The sequence below is a fragment of the Odocoileus virginianus genome, chromosome 3, assembly GCF_023699985.2.
Source record: "Odocoileus virginianus isolate 20LAN1187 ecotype Illinois chromosome 3, Ovbor_1.2, whole genome shotgun sequence".
NCBI classification, from domain to species: Eukaryota; Metazoa; Chordata; class Mammalia; order Artiodactyla; family Cervidae; genus Odocoileus; species Odocoileus virginianus.
In genome coordinates this window covers 5,682,074-5,700,135 of record NC_069676.1, presented here as the reverse complement: position 1 = coordinate 5,700,135, position 18,062 = coordinate 5,682,074, and the positions used below count along the sequence as shown (strand labels likewise).

The 18,062-nt window shown below is 43.7% G+C and overlaps 1 protein-coding gene across 2 annotated transcripts in view; it reads left to right on the top strand.

Moving 5' to 3' along the window:
- NWD1 (NACHT and WD repeat domain containing 1) overlaps window positions 1-18,062 on the top strand; it is a 77,176-nt gene that overhangs the window by 36,455 nt on the left and 22,659 nt on the right. For both annotated transcript variants that reach the window (XM_020880416.2, XM_070462312.1), the window contains 3 exons: window positions 2,675-2,872; window positions 5,855-5,977; window positions 13,050-13,258. In XM_020880416.2, coding sequence (XP_020736075.2) covers window positions 2,675-2,872; window positions 5,855-5,977; window positions 13,050-13,258 — 530 coding nt within the window. The remainder of the gene's footprint in view (window positions 1-2,674; window positions 2,873-5,854; window positions 5,978-13,049; window positions 13,259-18,062) is intronic.

The window sequence follows — 18,062 nt, the reverse complement described above, 5'->3', positions numbered from 1 at the left end:
TAAGCTGTGTGTGTGCTAAGTTGCTTCAGCCCAGCTCTTTTGCGACCCCATCGGCTGTAGCCCGCCAGACTCCTCTGGCCATGGGGATTCTCCAGGCAAGAACACTGAAGTGGGTTGCTGCTTCTGAAGCTCACCATGCCTCAGTTTTCCGCGTTATACACTTGGGGTGATAGTGATGATACATCTAAACTGCCCCCCTCCCCAAGATATAGTCACTTTAAAAAATATATTTACTTCTTTGGCTGCATCAGGTCTTGGTTGCTGCGCATGGGCTTTTCTCGTCGCCGTACATGGGTTCTCTAACTGGTGTGCAGTCGGGAGCTGCCACACACAGGCTCTCTGGTTCTGGCGTATGGGCTCAGTAGCTGTGGTGCATGGGCTTAGTTGCTTTGAGGCATGTGGGATCTGAGTTCCCCAACCAGAGATGGAACCCCTGTTCTGTCCTGTTCATTGCAGAATCTTAACCACTAGACCACTAGGGACGTCCCAAGATAGTTATTTCTTAATCCCCGGTGGTTGTCGCTAAGTGGTATTTGACTCTTGGAGCCCGCCAGGCTCCTCTGTCCATGAGATTCTCCGGGCAAGAGTACTGGAGTGAGCTGCCATTTCCTTCTCTAATCCCTAGAATCTATAACTATTACTTTATATGGCGAAAGAAAATGTGATTAAGGTTCTTAGGATGGAGAGTTTATCTTGGATCCTCCAAGCTGGCCCAAAATGCAATCATCCTTATAAGAAGGCAGAATGAGATTTGAAACTAAAAAAAAAGGGAAAATGCAGAGACACAATGATGAGAAGGCCATGTCAAGACAGAGGCAGAAATTGGGTTGATGCAGAAATTGGGTTGATGCACATACACACTGTTGGTGGGAGTATTAATTGGTGTAGCCACTGTGGAAAACAGTATGGAGGTTTCTCGAGAAAACTAAAAAACAGAACTACCTTCTGACCCAGTAATTCCATTCCAGGGTAAACAAAAAACAAAAACACTAAAAGATACATGAGCCCCAGTGATCATAGCAGCATTATTTACAATTTTCCAGATATGAAAGAAACCTAAAATGTCTGGAGAGATGAATGAATAAAGAAGATTTGGTACATATATTCAATGGACTACTACTCAGTCATAAAAAAAGAATGAAAAATTGCCATTTGCAGCAACATGAATGGACTTATAGGGGATTCTGCTAAACGAAATAAACCAGACAAAGACAAATACTGTATGATATCACATACGTGGAATCTTACAAATAGAACCAACTAGTGAATATAATAAAAAAGGAGCATACTCACAAGAATAAGCTAGTGGTTACCAGTGGGCGAGGGAATGGCGAAGTGAAAGTCACTCAGCCGTGTCCGACTCTTTGCGACCCCGAGGACTGTACCGTCCGTGGAATTCTCCAGGCCAGAATGCTGGAGTGGCGTTCTCCAGTAGCCATTCCCTTCTCCAGGGGATCCTCCCAATCCAGGGATCAAACACAGATCTCCTGCATTGCACGCGGATTCTTTACCAGCTGAACCACTGGGGAAGCCCTAGAGGGAGTGGAGGGGGCAAAATAGGAGCGGGGGAGTAAGACAGACTACAGGGATGTATTGTATTACATGGGTAATATAGCCGATTCTTGTGATCACTGTAGATAGAGTGTAACCTCTTAAAATTGCATAAAAAATTAAAAATAAAAGGGAAATTGAGGACTTCCCTGGTAGTACAGTGGATAAGAATCCTCCTGCCAGTGCAGGGCACATGGGTTCAGTCTTGGTTGGGGAAGATCCCACATGCCACAGAGCAACTAATCCCATGAACCACAACTTCTGTAGCCCTGGCACCTGGAGACTGTGCTCTGTAGCAAGAGAACCACCCCCAGGAGAAGACCGTGCACCGCAACAAAGAGTCGCCCCTGTTTGCTGCAACTAGAGAACGCCCACAGCAACCAAGACCCACTGCAGCCAAAATAAAGAAATAAATATGTTAAATAATAATAATAATAATAAAAAGGAAATTGAAGTGATGTGGCCACAAGCCAAAGATACCTGGAGCCCCCAGAAGTGGAAAGAGGCAGGGAAGGATGCTCCCCCAAAACATCTGGAGGGCGCACAGCCTTGCCCACACCTTGATTTCATATTTCTGGCCCCCAGAACTGTGAGAGAAGAAGGTTCTGTTGCTTGAAGCCCCCCAAGTTGTCTTGTTTACAGCAGCCACAGGCCACTAACCCACTCAGTAACTATGAACTGCTGGTGAAATGATCCTAGGCATTGGTTGGGTGCCTGGGTTTCCCCGTTGGCTCAGAAGGTAAAGAATCTGCCTGCAATGTAGGAGGCCGGGGTTCAATCCCTGGGTCAGGAATCTTCCTGACCTAGTTTCCAGATTTACTAGGACAGAGGACAGATTTACCAAGGACAGAGGAGCCTGGTGGGCTACAGCCCATGAGGTCACAAAGAGTAGGACACAACTGAGTGACTAACACACTTGGCATTCAGAACATAGCCATGAACAAGACAGGCATTGTCTTTGTTTTCAGGAAACTCAAGGTCTAGGGTAGGAGGTGGGGATCCACTTGGTGCACTTGAAGTAGGGGCAAGTGGGTGGAGAGAACAGAAAAGGAGGCAGAAGTGGGGAGGGCTCCACCTGGGGAAGCAGTGTCCCTCCCCTTAACCAGCACCCCGTCTGTTGCAGAGAGAAGCATCCTGTACACAGAACTCCTGGCCAGACTCCATTTCTTCACCGCTTCGCATCCCGGGATGGTGGGACAGCTGTGCCAACAGGTGCAGAGCTGGTTCCGGATGTGCCCTCACGCTGTGCTGGTGCCCCTCGGAGGATTCCTCCAGCCCCCTGGGGGGCCCCTCCGGGCAACCCTCACCGGCTGTCACAAAGGTGGGTCTCCCCAGCACAGTCCCTGTCTGCCTGGGGCAGTGGCTGCTCTCTGAGGCTCCCCTCTGCCAGTTGGGAAGCCCCAAGGGTGCCAGCTGGGCCTAGCCCTGCTGTCTCATGCTGACTTGACTCCATCTGTCTCCCAGGGACTGTAGATGACTAGTGTAAATACTGCTAATGAGCCCAGAGCAAGTGGATGCTGACTGCCTCTGGGGTCTCGTCACTAAGAGTTCGGTGCCCATCTTACCATAGCATCTGTGATTTTACAGCCTCATGCTAGTAAATCTGGAAACTAGAGGCTGGCTCCTGACTGGCCCCTGAAAGCCTGGTGGGACTTACAGTTTCTCCATGGGACACCAGAATGTCAGAGGATGAGAGGATTTCGTTCTCTCCATCCATTTGTCACCCATCTTTCCATCTATCCACCCATCCTCCCTTCTCTTCCTTCCATCTGTCTGCCTTTTCATCCATCCAAACTCCCTCCCTCCCTCTCTTCCTTCCTTCTAACCACTCAGCTATCCATCTGTCTTTCCATTCATCCATCCATCCTTTCATCCACCCTTCCTTCCTTTCATCTGTCCATCTGTATGTCCTTGCATCCTTCCTTCCCTGCTTCCTTCCTTCTTTCCTTCCCACCCATCCACCCATCCATCCACCATCAGTTGTCGATATTTCCAATGGTCATCCTTCCCTTCACCATTCTGTCCACACCACTTACCTTCCATTTTCCCCAAATTGCCACCTTCTATCCGCTCACATTTCTCTCCTCCCATCCAGACACTCAGCCATTCATCAGCTCACCCATCCAACTATCAAATTCATCTGCCTTTCTAATACCCATCCATTCACTAACCCACTCATCCAGCCAGTCATCTATCTGTCCGATTACCCACCAGCCCACCACCAATTGTCCATCCTTTTATCTGCCCACCCACAGTCTCACATTAATCATGAGGCTACTGAATACAAATAGCTTGTTGTTCAAATGCCAGCCATTACAACTTGTGCCTTTTCTGTGCCATAGGCTCTTGTAGGGAAAGCTACACTCTCAAGGCACAGAGCTTCAAAAACAGAAATTCTAAGAGACACTTGATACAATGCATGGGAAAAATTGATTAGGGACAGCTACTATAATACTGTGTTGAGAAGGATTCTGAGACTGAATCTAGTTTAACAGGAAAGAATGTACATTTATTATGATACTGATTCTGATGCTGTAACAAAAACCAACATAGCAATGGCTAAAATAAAAAAGAACTTCCTTTCTCTCACACACAACCGTCCAGGCATAAATAATGGTAATATGGTGTGTCCAGGTTGTCAGGGACTCAGACATTTTCAAACTTCTTGCTCTGCCATTTTCAATGTGAGGTTTCCATTTAATGGCCCCAAATGGCTCTCCAGCCCTTACCATCACAGTGGAATTCCAGCCAGGGGGAAGAGGGAAGAAGTAGATGGCCATCCCCTTCCCTTCAAGGACACAGCCTTGAAGCAGAACTTACCACTTTTGCTCCTGTTTCACTGGTGAGAACATGGCCATCTTTGACTATAAGGGAGCCTGGGAAATATGGTCTTAGTCTGGGTAACTACATACTCAATGAAACCTGTGGGCTGTGGATTTTATTACTAAAAGAAGCATGATATCAATAGAAGGGCTACTGTTGGGGGTGGGGCAGATCACAGAATGTGGTGATTGATTGGTGATGTCTGTCAAAGCATAGGGAAAGGCAGTCACAACTCAGAAATTTTTTGGTTTTTCTCATCTCAGTAAATGTTTTGTGTTTTAGACCCCGTGTGCCAGTTGCATGAGCTCTAGTCATGTTGCCAGGTGGTGCTAATGGTAAAGAATTTGCCTGCCAATGCAGGAGACATAAGAAATGTGGGTTTGATCCCTGGGTCGGGAAGATCCCCTGGAGGAGAACATGGCAATCCACTCCAGTATTCTTGCCTGGAGAATCCCAGGGACAGAGAAGTCTGGTAGGCTATAGCCCACAGAGTCACAGAGAGTCGGACACAACTGAAGCAATTTAACACATACACACACATGACATGTTGAGGTTGAGAAACTTCCTACCCACTCTGGGCTTCAGTTTCTTCATTTTAATTTATTTATGGACGTACCATATGGCTTGCAGGATCTTAGTTTCCTAACCAGGGATCGAACCTGCATCCTCGGCAATGAAAGTGTAGAGTCCTAACCACTGGGTCCCCAGGGAATTCCCAGTTTCTTCCTTTTTTAAGATGAGAAGTTTGAGTTCACATTTCCAAGATCCCACAGTGAGTGAGTGATCACAAATTTTTTTTAAAAAAAAGGAAGGAAAGAGAAGAAAAATCCCACCTCCTCATACCCTGTCCCAGTGAAGTGGAAACACAATCCTGGATTCTCACACCTGGACTGGCTCTGACTGTAACACCTCCCCACCATCTTGGCTTTCCTGGTGGCTCAGCAGTAGAGAACCCGCCTGCCAGTACAGGAGACAAAGAGATGCGGGTTTGACCCCTGGGTTGGGAAGATCCCCTGGGAAAGGGAATGGTAACCCACTCCAGTATTCCTGCCTGGAAAATCCCATGGACAGAGGATCCTGGTGGGCTACAGTCCATGGGGACAGAGTCCGACACAACTGAGTGTCTGAGCACATGAACATCCCAGTTGTAACAACCAGAAATGTCTCTAGACATTTCCCAGTGTGCCCTGGGGGTGTGGGACAGAATCACCCCTGGGTAGGAATTGCTGAACTAGAGACATTTGTGACTGGACAGTGGTTTAGTCCATCTTCCTGCCTCGGAGCAGCATAACGGTACAGCTCAGAGTCTGCATCTGGCATCTGACAGTGCTGGCTTTGGAATCCCAGCTCTGCCACTTCTAGATGTGTGACTCTGGACAAGGAACTGACTCTGTGCCTCAATTTCCTTATCTGTGAAGTGGGGGAGTATTTCGTGGCTGAGTTCTCAGACCCATGAGCTCTCGTTTCTGTGTGGCTGCAGGCATCACTGCCATGGCGTGGAGCCTAGAGGAGAAGCTGCTTCTGGTTGGCACCCAGGAGGGCATGGTGGCTGTGTGGGACATGGAGGAAGAGCAGGTGATCCACATCCTACCTGGACACACAGGTGAGGCTTGGAAAATGGGGTTGACGATCAGGCTCCTCCGAAAGTCCTACAGTGATCAGTCAGTCGCCAGGGTCCATTTACCAACAATTCACTTCTCTGTATCAAAACTGTGGTCTTTGTTCCTGCATCAGCTAGGTATAGCTGTGTAACCAAACACCCCAAACAAGAATGCAGGTCAGAACAGCCACTAGGGAGAATAGTATGGAGGTTCCTCAAAATACTGAAGATTGTTGCCATATGATCCAGCAATCCTATACCTGGGCATGTATTTGTACTATAATTTGAAAAGATACCTGCCTCCCTATGTTCATAGCAGCAGTATTTAAAATAGCCAAGACTTGGAAGCAACTATCAATGGATTAATAGATAAAGATGTGAGATATATATATATATATATAATATATATGAATATTAGCCATAAAAAGAATGAAATAATGCCATTTGCAGCTACAGAGATGGACCTAGAGATTATCACACTAAGTAAGTCATAAAAAGAAAAATTCCATATGATATCACTCATATGTAGAATCTAAAATATGATATAAATGAACTTATCTACAAAACAGAAACAGACTCACAGACAAAGAGAACAGACTTGTGATTGCCAAGGGTGGGGGGTTGGGAAAGGGATGGATGGGAGTTTGGGGTGAGGAGATGCAAACTTGTTTGTACAGAAAAACAACAAGCTTCTGTTGTATAGCATAGGAACTATATTTAATGTCCTGTGATAAACCATAATGGGAAAGAATATGAAAAAGGAAAATGCGAAATCAAAATCACCCCAAACACAGTACCTTCAAACAATAGCTGCTTATTTAGCTCACCTCTGTGAGTGGGCACTTCCCTGGTGGCTCAAAGGGTAAAGAATCTGCCTGCAATGCAGGAGACCTGGGTTTGATCCCTGGGTCAGGAAGATCCCCTGGAAAAGGGAATGGCACCCCACTCCAGTAGAATCCCATGGACAGAGAGGCCTGGTGAGGCTACAGTCCACGGGGTCACAAAGAGTCGGACACAGCTGATCAACTGACATACACATACAGTGTGAGTGGGCACTCCAGCCCCATGGCAAACACTGATGTGCTTTCTGAGTCTATAGATTTGTGCTTTTTGGACATTTCATATAAATGAAATTGTATACTCTGTGATCTTTTGCATTGGTTTTCTTCCGCTCCACATAATACCTTTGCAGTTCATTTGTATTGTTACAAGTATAGATAGTTCGTTCGTTTGCTGAATCATTCCCTTGTATGCAAGCAACAGGTTTTCAACCATTCATCACTTGAGGGGCATTTGCATTGCTCCCAATTTGGGGCTGTTGTGAATAATGCTACTCTGATTCAGTGTATCTTCATCTTTATAATGTTTAAATGCACTAAAAATATTTCATTTGTCTTAATAGATCATGTTCCAGAATTTATTAAATTTTTAAAATTATTTAAACATTTTGTGGCTATTTAGGCTATTTCTAGTTATCTGCTATTTGGATAATACTGGGATGAATCTGTTTTATTTCCAGTGAGTGGCACTCTTGACTTGGAAGGTATGAACATTCCTATAGGTTTTGAGAAGTGTCATCATATTGCTTTCCAAACAGGCTGCAATAGATTAAAACACTCCCTAACCTCAAAGTTCCCAGCATCAGATACTTTAATTTTATTCTTTTTATCTAAGGGTTTGCAGTGGAGTAGGTACTGACAGAGTATTGACAAATGAGTCTCTTTATTTTATTATTTTCATCAGGATGGCTATTTTCCCAGAGGATGATTAAATCTCTGTACACTATCTGACTCATGGTGACCTTGATTCATTTTTTAAAGTCTTCAAACTCTTATTATCTGTGGTCAGAAAAAGTCAGTAATCAATTTACTTAAAAGACTGAAAACACTGTGTGTGCGTGTGTGTGTGTTAGTTGTTCAGTCATGTCCAACTCTTTGCGACCCCATGGACTGTAGCCCCACGAGGCTCTTCTGTCCATGGATTTCTCCATGCAAGAATACTGGAGTGGGTTGCCATTCTGTTTTCCAGGGTATCTTCCCGACCCTGGGATCGAACCTGGGTCTCCCGCACTGCAGGCAGATTCTTTACTGTCTTTGCCCCCAGGAAAGCCCTGAAAACACTGTAGACCTACATAATAGGAAAAGTAAAAGTTTCCCATCACATGGTAGGGTGCTAGAGGTCTTTTATACTGGCTTCTGAGAGTCAACTGTGAAATTTTCAGGAATTTGGTGAGGTGGTTGTCAAACACAGTCATTGTTTTTCTTTTTTTTTCATTTATTTTTATTAGTTGGAGGCTAATTACTTTCCAATATTGTAGTGGTTTTTGTCATACATTGACATGAATCAGCCATGGCTTTACATGTATTCCCCATCCCGATCCCCCCTCCCACCGCTTTAAAAACATTTTTTATTGAAGTCTAGTTGATTTACAAAGTTGTGTTAATTTCTGCTGTACAATAGAGTGACTCAGTCATACAGGTATATGCCTTCTTTTTTATATTCTTTTCCATTATGGTTTATCCAAGGAAGCTGAAAATCATTTCCTGTGCTTTACAGTAGGGCCTTGTTGTTTATCCATTCTGAATGTAATAGTTTGCATCTACTAATCCCAAACTCCAAGTCCGTTCCTTTCCTACTCTTTCTCTTCCTTAGCAGTCTGTACTCTATGTTCAAACGGCCATTCTTAAACATTACATTATAGAAACATACAACTAATCAATTCTATTGAAACACGGTAACAAATACTCAAAACTCATCATTTTCTAAATATTGAACAACACTCTACTCTTATCTCTCTTCTTGGTTATTATATCTGTGTGATATATATGATTATATATAGACTTACAAATGTGTGCAACCTGCGTTTTTTTTGGGGGGGGTTCCTCTTTCCATATCATGTATGTAACTATAGTTCATTTTTATTTATTTTACTTTTGTCTGTGCTGGGTCTTTGTTGCTGCTTGTGGGCTTTCTCCAGCTGCGGCCGAGCAGGGGCTAATCTGCATTGCGATATGCAGGCTCTTCACTGCGGTGGCATCTCTTGTTGCAAAGCACAGGTTCTAGGATGCGAGGGCTTTAATAGCTGTGGCGCGTGGGTTCAGTTGCTCTGGGACATGTGGAACCTTCCTGGACCAGAGACTGGTCCATGTTTCCTGGACCATGTTTTCTGCATTGGCAGGTGGATTCTTAACCATTAGACAACCAAGGAGGTCCTCTAATTCATTTAAACAGTGATATAATGGCCTGTGTATGGGAAGTATTATAAAGTGTTATTATTTATAAAAATTTTGGTTGAAAAATACCCCAATCTCAAGAAATTAAAATCACTCCAAATACTGGTGACATGTGAATTCTAAAACAAAATTTCCTTCCTTTACTCTCCCTTGATATTTCAATGTTCCCCCAGAAGTGACACCAGTGCACACAGCCTGTTATACGCTATTAGCAATTTTTTCTCTAGGCTTATGCAGACATAGCTCTGTCTTTTGAGATCTTGTCAAAAATCACATCATGCTGTTTTATACACTGGGCTGCAGCTTGCTTTTGTCACAATGTATGCGTGTAGTCGCTCAGTCATGTCTGACTCTTTGCAACCCCATGGACTGTAGCCCACCAGGCTTCTTTGTTCATGGAATTCTCCAGACAAGAATACTGGAGTGGGTTGCCATTCCCTTCTCCAGGGGAATCTTCCTGGCCCAGGGATCGAACCCAGGTCCCCTGCATTGCAGGCAGATTCCTTACCATCTGAGCCATCAAGGAAGTCCAATAGATTGTATCAGTGTTTTGTAGAGACTGAGAGTCTGGGCTCCTGGCTGAGATCCTGGCTCAGTTATTTATCAGCCATGTGGCTTTGCATAAGTTACCATCCTGGGCTATGACTCAGTTTCCCCATCTATACAATGTGAAAGTGAAAGTCACTCAGTCGAGCCTGACTCTTTTTGACCCCATGGACTATACAGTCCATGGAATTCTCCAGGCCAAAATACTGGAGTGAGTAGCCATTCCCTTCTCCAGTGGATCTTCTCAACCTAGGAATTGAACCAGGGTCTCTCGCACTGCAGGTGGATTCTTTACCACCTGAGTCCAAGGGAAGTTCAATGGGATAATAATAATATCTCAAAGAGTTGTCATGAAATTAAAGGAGTTTAATGCATGTTAACAGCTATGCTTGGCACACAGAAAGCACTCAGTTCAGTTCAGTTGCTCAGTCGTGTCCGACTCTTTGCGACCCCATGAATCGCAGCACGCCAGGCCTCCCTGTCCATCACCAACTCCTGGAGTTTACTCAAACTCATGTCCATTGAGTCGGTAATGCCATTCAGCCATCTCATCCCTTCTCCGCCTGCCCCCAATTCCTCCCAGCATCAGTCTTTTCCAACGAGTCAACTCTTTGCATGAGGTGGCCAAAGTATTGGAGTTGCAGCTTCAGCGTCAGTCCTTGCAAAGCACTCAGTAAATATTGGCTATTGTAGTAAGAATGACTGTTATGGTCAGGTCAGTGCGTGCATGTGTGTGTGTGTGTGTGTGTGTGTGTGTGTGTGCACGCGCTCAGTCGCTTCAGTCATGTCCAACTCTTTGCAACCCCATAGACTGTAGACCACCAGGCCCCTCTGTCCATGGGATTTTCCCAGCAAGAATACTGTTGTGGGTTGCCTTTTCCTTCTCCAGGGCATGTATATGTAGCTCCTTCCTTCTTATCATTTTTAATTCCTGCATAATATTCTTTATATGAGTGTACCATATTACTTGGGCTTCCCTGGTGGCTCAGATGGCAAAGAATCTGCCTGCAGTGCAGGAGACCTGGCTTTGATCCCTGGGTAGGGACGATCTCCTGAAGAAGGGAATGACTATCCACTCCAGTACTCTTGCCTGGAGAATTCCATGGAGTGAGGAGCCTGGCGGGCTACAGTTCATGGGGTCCCAACAAGTCGGATGTGACTGAGCAATTAACACACACCATATTATTTAACCAACTCCCTTTTCATAGGTTGTTTTGAGTTTTTTTAATATTCATTTATTTTTTAATATATTTATTTTGCTGTGTCGGGTCTCAGTTGTGGCACACAAGATCTTTGATCTTCATTGCAGCATGTGGGATCTGGTTCCTGGACAAGGGATTGAATCCTGGCCCCCTGCACTGGGAGCATGGAGTCTTAGCCATGGACCACCAGGGGAGTTCCAGGATGGGCTTTTCAGTTTTATATTTCCAGTGGAAAAAGAGAATTGTCTTCTTTCAGGCTGCTGTTAAAGAGGAAAGATTAAACAAGAAAAAACCTTGATAACAAGGTTCTCTTTTGGAGACAGTTTAACCAGGACCCTGAAGTTTTGGGACTGGATCAGCCCTTTAAAGAGACCCCAGAACCTGATCGACTTCAGTGTGTGTGACTGCACATGTTTTTCCCTTTGGGTGTTTTCTTTAATAAAGCTTAGAATGGCTTCTGTGCCCTCAGGGTACCCCCTCTGTCCATTTTGAACATTAAACATATACATTTATTTATTTGACTGCACCGGGTGGGATTTTTAGCATGTGGGGTCTAATTCTCTGACCAGGGATTGATTGAACCCTAGCCCCCAGTTTTGGGAGATTGGAGTCTTAGCCACTGGGCCACCAGGAAAGTTCCCAGTATTTTTGTTTGTTTGTTTGTTTTACTTGGACAATCTTGCAATTAAAGTCCTTATCCATCTTCACACACCTATGCTATTACTTCTGTAAGACACCATTTTCAGAAGTGGGATTTCTTAGTCAAATCAAAACATTTTTCATGTTTTCTCTCCTTTTCTTAGCTTCTTATACTAAAAAAATCTATAGACTCAGAAAAAATTGTTGAAATAGTACAAAGAGTTCTCATGTACCTTTTATATACCTTCCCAGACTAGCAGTGCCTTATACAACTATAGTATATTATCAAAACCTAGAGGTTGCACATTTTAACTTTAAGAAAATGTCACCAAGTTCCATCTTTGCAAGTTTTTATCAACTTATACTCTCATTAGTGGGGTATAAGAATAACTGATTTCTTGTATCTCTGCCAGCACTCCAGCAAGCAATCCATCAAATTTTTGCCAGTACAGTGGATAATAATAGTAGTGGTACTTCATGATGGATTTTTGTGATTACTAGTAAGGTTGAATATCACTTTCAAATGCTTATTGTCCACTTGTACTCTTTCTGTAAATTCCTTGTTTATATTCTTTGTCCAGTTTGTGAGTAAGTTATTTGCATTTTTCTTGCTTATTTGTAAGAACTATTTGTTTATCAGGGAGGGTCTTCACTTATCTGTTATAGACTGCAAATATTTTCTCCCAGTGTGTGATATCTTTCAAGTTTATCCTTCTGAAATTTTACACTTTTATGCAATCCAGTCGGTCAATTTTTCCCCTTTATGTCTTCCAAATTTCATGTTTTTCCTAGAAAAACATCTCTCCACAAATATGAAATTTTCTCTAATTTCACTTTGGTTTTTTTGTTAGTTTATTAACTTTAAACACTCCCTAGATGATGAACTTTTACACATTTAAATGATCTGTTGATTAGAGATTCAGCACTTGGGCAAATGATTTAATCCCAACCAGTTGTTTCATTCAGTTTAGCTTTGCCACATTCCATTATGGTTTTGATGGTTTCATGTATGTATTTATTTATTTTTGGCTGTATTGGGTCTTCATCACCGCGCGGGCTTTTCTCATTGCGGTGAGTGGGGGCTACTCTTACGGCAGGGCACGGCCTGAAAGCACACAAGCTTCAGTGGTTGTGGTGCCAGGACTCTGTAGTCGCAGCTCACGGGCTCTAGAGTGAGGCCTCAGTAGTTGTGACTCACAGGCTTAGTTGCTCCGTGACATGTGGAATCCTCCTGGACCAGGGATCAAACCTGTGTCCCCTGCACTGGCAGGCAGACCGTTAACCTCTGGACCACCAGAAAAGCCCCCACATTCCATTATTTGTAATTCAGATGTGTTCTAATCTATACATCTCTTCTTTGGTAAACCAGGGATTTCCAAGCTGATAGATGTTTTGGTAGCTGGAAGATCGAAATGTTCCCAGCTAATATACTCTCCTCCACCCTGTCTGTTGCAGGAGAGGTGAGGTGTGTGGAAGTGTTCGCCCAAGGGACACTTGCCATCTCTTCCTCGAAAGACCACACCTTGCGCTTGTGGGACTTACTCTCTGGCCAGGAGAAATTCACCATTTGGGATGGAGGTTCAAAAGATCCCACTGAATCTCAGACCTGGAGCCTTCATGTGGATGAAGCAAAGAAGGTTGTGTATTCAACTTCAGGCTCAAAGGTAACAAATACCTGCCCTGTTTGCAAAGGAAAGCTGAGACCAGAGCATGCAAAGATAGCATATTGTGTTTATAAGGAGGTGTTCCCCGAAATGAGACAGAAGTACACAACCACTTGAGAGGGTGCCGTAAGGGACCTCAAAACTTAGAGTTTTGAAGATTAGATAACTTGATAGTTCTTTCCGACCTTAAGATTTGAGACCTTTCATAGTATTTAATACAGTCACTTTTAGTGCTATAAATTTCCCTCTGAGTACTGCTTTACCTACATCCTGCAAACTTTGATGTTTTATGTTATTTATGTTCAGTTCTAACTATTGCTTCTTGACCTGCATACAGATTTCTCAGGAGGCAGGTCAGGTGGTCTGGTATTCCCATTTCTTTAAGAATTTTCCACAGTTTGTTGGTACATAGTAAGCACCAAATAATTAACAGCTATTCATTGCTCTACAATAAAGTAATAAAAGTAATTGGTACTTGTTAACATTAAGTAATATTGGTAGCTTATAAACTATGCTGTCCAATACGGTGACCACCAGCTATATGTTCCTATTGAGTGCTTGAAATGTAGCTATTCCAAATTGAGATGTGCTGTACACAAAGGCCTCCTCAGACAACCATTTTGCCTTTTTGCATTTCTTTTCCTTGGGGATGGTCTTGACCCCTGTCTCCTGTACAGTGTCATGAACCTCCGCCCATAGTTCATCAGGCACTCTGTCTATCAGATCTAATCCCTTGAATCTATTTGTCACTTCCACTGTATAATCATAAGGGATTTGATTTAGGTCACACCTGAATGGTCTAGTGGTTTTCCCTACTTTCTTCCATTTAACTCTGAATGTGGCAATAAGGAGTTGTGCCATAGTCAGCTCCCGGTCTTGTTTTTGCTGACTGTGTAGTGTTTCTCCATCTTTGGCTGCAAAGACTATAATCAATCTGATTTCAGTATTGACCATCTGGTGATGTCCATGTGTAGAGTCCTCTCTTGTGTTGTTGAAAGAGGGTGTTTGCTATGACCAGTGCGTTCTCTTGGCAAAACTCTATTAGCCTTTGCCCTGCTTCATTCTGTACTCCAAGGCCAAATTTGCTTGTTACTCCAGGTGTTTCTTGACTTCCTACTTTTGCATTCCCAGTCCCCTATAATGAAGAGGACATCTTTTTTGGGTGTTAGTTCTAGAAGGTCTTATAGGTCTTCAAAGAACCATTCAACTTCAGCTTCTTTATCTTTACTGGTTGGGGCATAGGCTTGGATTACTGTGATATTGAATGGTTTGCCTTGGAAATGAACAGAGATCATTCTGTCATTTTTGAGACTGCATCCAAGTACTGCATTTCAGACTCTTTTGTTGACTATGATGGCTACCCCATTTCTTCTAAGGGATTCTTGCCCACAGTAGTAGATATAATGGTCATCTGAGTTAAATTCACCCATTCCAGTCCATTTTAGTTCACTGATTCCTAAAATGTCGATGTTCACTCTTGCCATCTCCTGTTTGACCACTTCCAATTTGCCTTGATTCATGGACCTAACATTCCAGGTTCCTATGCAATATTGCTCTTTACAGCATCGGACTTTACTTCCATCACCAGTCACATCCACAATAATGTGTTGTTTTTGCTTTGGCTCCGTCTTTGCATTCTTTCTGGAGTTATTTCTCCACTGATTTCCAGTAACATATTGGACACCTAACAACCTGGGGAGTTCATCTTTCAGTGTCCTATCCTTTGCCTTTTCATACTGTTTATGGGGTTCTCAAGAATACTGAAGTGGTTTGCTATTCATTCCCTTCTCCAGTGGACCACATTTTGTCAGAACTCTCCACCATGACCCGTCCGTCTTGGGTGGCCCTACATGGCATGGCTCATAGTTTCATTGAGTTAGACAAGGCTGTGGTCCATGTGATCAGATTGGTTAGTTTCCTGTGATTGTGGTTTTCAGTCTGTCTGCCCTCTGATGGAGAAGGGCAAGAGGCTTATGGAAGCTTCTTGATGGGAGAGACTGATTGAGGGGGAAATTGGGTCTTTTTCTGATGGGCAGGGCCATGTTCAGTAAATCTTTAATCCAATTTTCTGTTGATGGGTGGGGCTGTGTTCCCTCCCTGTTATTTACCTGGGGCCAAACTATGGTGGAGGTAATGAAGATCATGGCGACCTCCTTCAAAAGATCCCATGTATACACTGCTACACTCAGTGCCCCCAGCCCTGCAGCAGGCCACCGCTGACCCATGCCTCTGCCGGAGACTCCTGGACACTCGTGGCCAAGTCTGGGTCAGTCTCTTGTGGGGTCACTGCTCCTTTCTCCTCGGTCCTGGTGCACAAAGCTCTCTTTGTGACCGCCAAGAGTTCGCTTCCCAGTCCTGTGTGAGTTCTGGCGGCTCTATGGTGGGTTAACGGCAACCTCCTCCAAGAGGGCTTATGCCATACCCAGGTCTGCTGCACCCAGAGCCTCTGCCCCTGCATCAGTCCACTTAGAGTCCAAATTAGAGATACGAAATTAGAGATACCAAGGGAACATTTCATGCAGAGATGGGCACAATAAAGGACAGAAATGGTATGGCCCTAACAGAAGCAGAAGATATTAAGAAGAGGTGGCAAGAATACACAGAAGAACTATACAAGAAAGATCTTCACAACCCAGATAATCACGATGGTGTAATCACCAGCCTTGAGCCAGACATCTGCAATGCACAGTCAAGTGGGCCTTAGGAAGCATCCCTACGAACAAAGCTAGTGGAGGTGATGAATTCCAGTTGAGCTATTTCAAATCCTAAAAGATGGTGCTGTGAAAGTACTGCACTCAATATGCCAGCAAATTTGGAAAATCAGCAGTGGCCACAGGACTGCAAATGGTCAATTTTCGTTCCAATCCCCAATAAAGGCAATGCCAAAGAATGCTCAAGCTACTGCACAATTGCACTCATCTCACAGGCTTGTAAAATAATGCTCAAAATTCTCCAAGCCAGGTTTCAACAGTACGTGAACCGTGAACTTCCAGATGTTCAAGGTGGATTTAGAAAAGGCAGAGGAATCAGAGATCAAATTGCCAACATTCGTTGGATCATCGAAAAAGCAAGACAATTCCAGAAAAACGTCTATTTCTGCTTTATTGACTATGCCAAAGCCTTTGACTGTGTGGACCACAACAAACAGTGGGAAATTCTTAAAGAAATGGGAATACCAGACCACATGACCTGCCTCTTGAGAAATCTGTATGCAGGTCAGGAAGCAATGTTATAAGTGGACATGGAACAACAGACTGGTTCCAAATTGGGAAAGGAGTACGACAAGGCTGTATATTGTCACCCTGCTTATTTAACTTATATGCAGAGTACATCATGAAAAATGCTGGGCTGGAAGAAGCACAAGCTGGAATCAAGATTGCTGGGAGAAATATCAATAACCTCAGATATGCAGATGACGCCACCATTATGGCAGAAAGCTAAGAAGAACTGAAGAGCCTCTTGATGAAAGTGAAAGAGGAGAGTGAAAAAGTTGACTTAAAACTCAACATTCAGAAAACTAAGATCATGGCATCTGGTCCCATCACTTCATGGCAAATAGATGGGGAGACAGTGGAAATAGCAGCTGACTTTATTTTGGGGGGCTTCAAAATCACTGCAGATGGTGATTACAGCCATGAAATTAAAAGACACTTACTCCTTGGAAGGAAAGTTATGACCAACCTATATAGCATATTAAAAAGCAGAGACATTACTTTGTCAACACAAGTCCATCTAGTCAAGGCTATGGTTTTTCAAGTAGTCATGTATGGATGTGAGAGTTGAACTATAAAAAAGCTGAGCGCCGAAGAATTGATGCTTTTGAACTGTGGTGTTGGAGAAGACTCTTGAGAATCCCCTGGACTGCAAGGAGATCCAACCAGTCCATCCTAAAGGAGATCAGTCCTGGGTGTTCATTGGAAGGACTGATGAAACTGAAACTCCAATACTCTGGCCACCTGACGCGAAGAGTTGACTCATTTGAAAAGACCCTGATGCTGGGAAAAATTGAAGGCAGGAGGAAGAGGGGACAACAGAGGATGAGATGGTTGGATGGCATCACCGACTCAATGGACATGAGTTTGAGTGAACTCCAGGAGTTGGCAATGGACAGGGAGGCCTGGCGTGCTGCAGTCCATGGGGTCGCAGAGAGTCGGACACGACTGAGCGACTGAACTGAACTGAACTGTACACAAAGGGCTCCCCAGGTGGCGCTGGTGGTAAAGAATCCCTGGCCAACGCAAGAGGGAGGTTTAATCCCTACATCAGGAAGATAGCCTGGAGGAGGAAATGACACCCCATTCCAGTATTCTTGCTGAGAGAAGCCCATGGACAGAGAAGCCTGGCGGGCTACAGTCCATGGGGTTGTAGAGTCAGACGTGACTGAGCGTCTGAGCATACAGGCACAGTAAGCATAAAACACACATTGGATTTCAAAGACTCAGTATCATAAAATATAATGCAAAATATTTCAACAATAATTTTGAATTGATTATATGTTGAAATGACAACATTCGAATATATTGGGTTAAAAAAGTATTTCATTGAAACTGATATCTCTTGTTTCTTTTTTTTACCTTTTTAAACGCAGCTTATAAAAAATTTAAAATCATGTGTGGCTTACATTGTATTTTTATTGGACAGTGTAGGCTTAACTATTACAGAGGTGTGGGTTGTTTTCAAAACTGGTTATAGAAATCAGCTATGTTATCAGCAAAAGTTTGGAAAATACAGTAAAGAAATAATATATAATAAATAACTTCAAACCTAACCATTATCATAATTTTGCTTTTAGCGGTGCGCATGT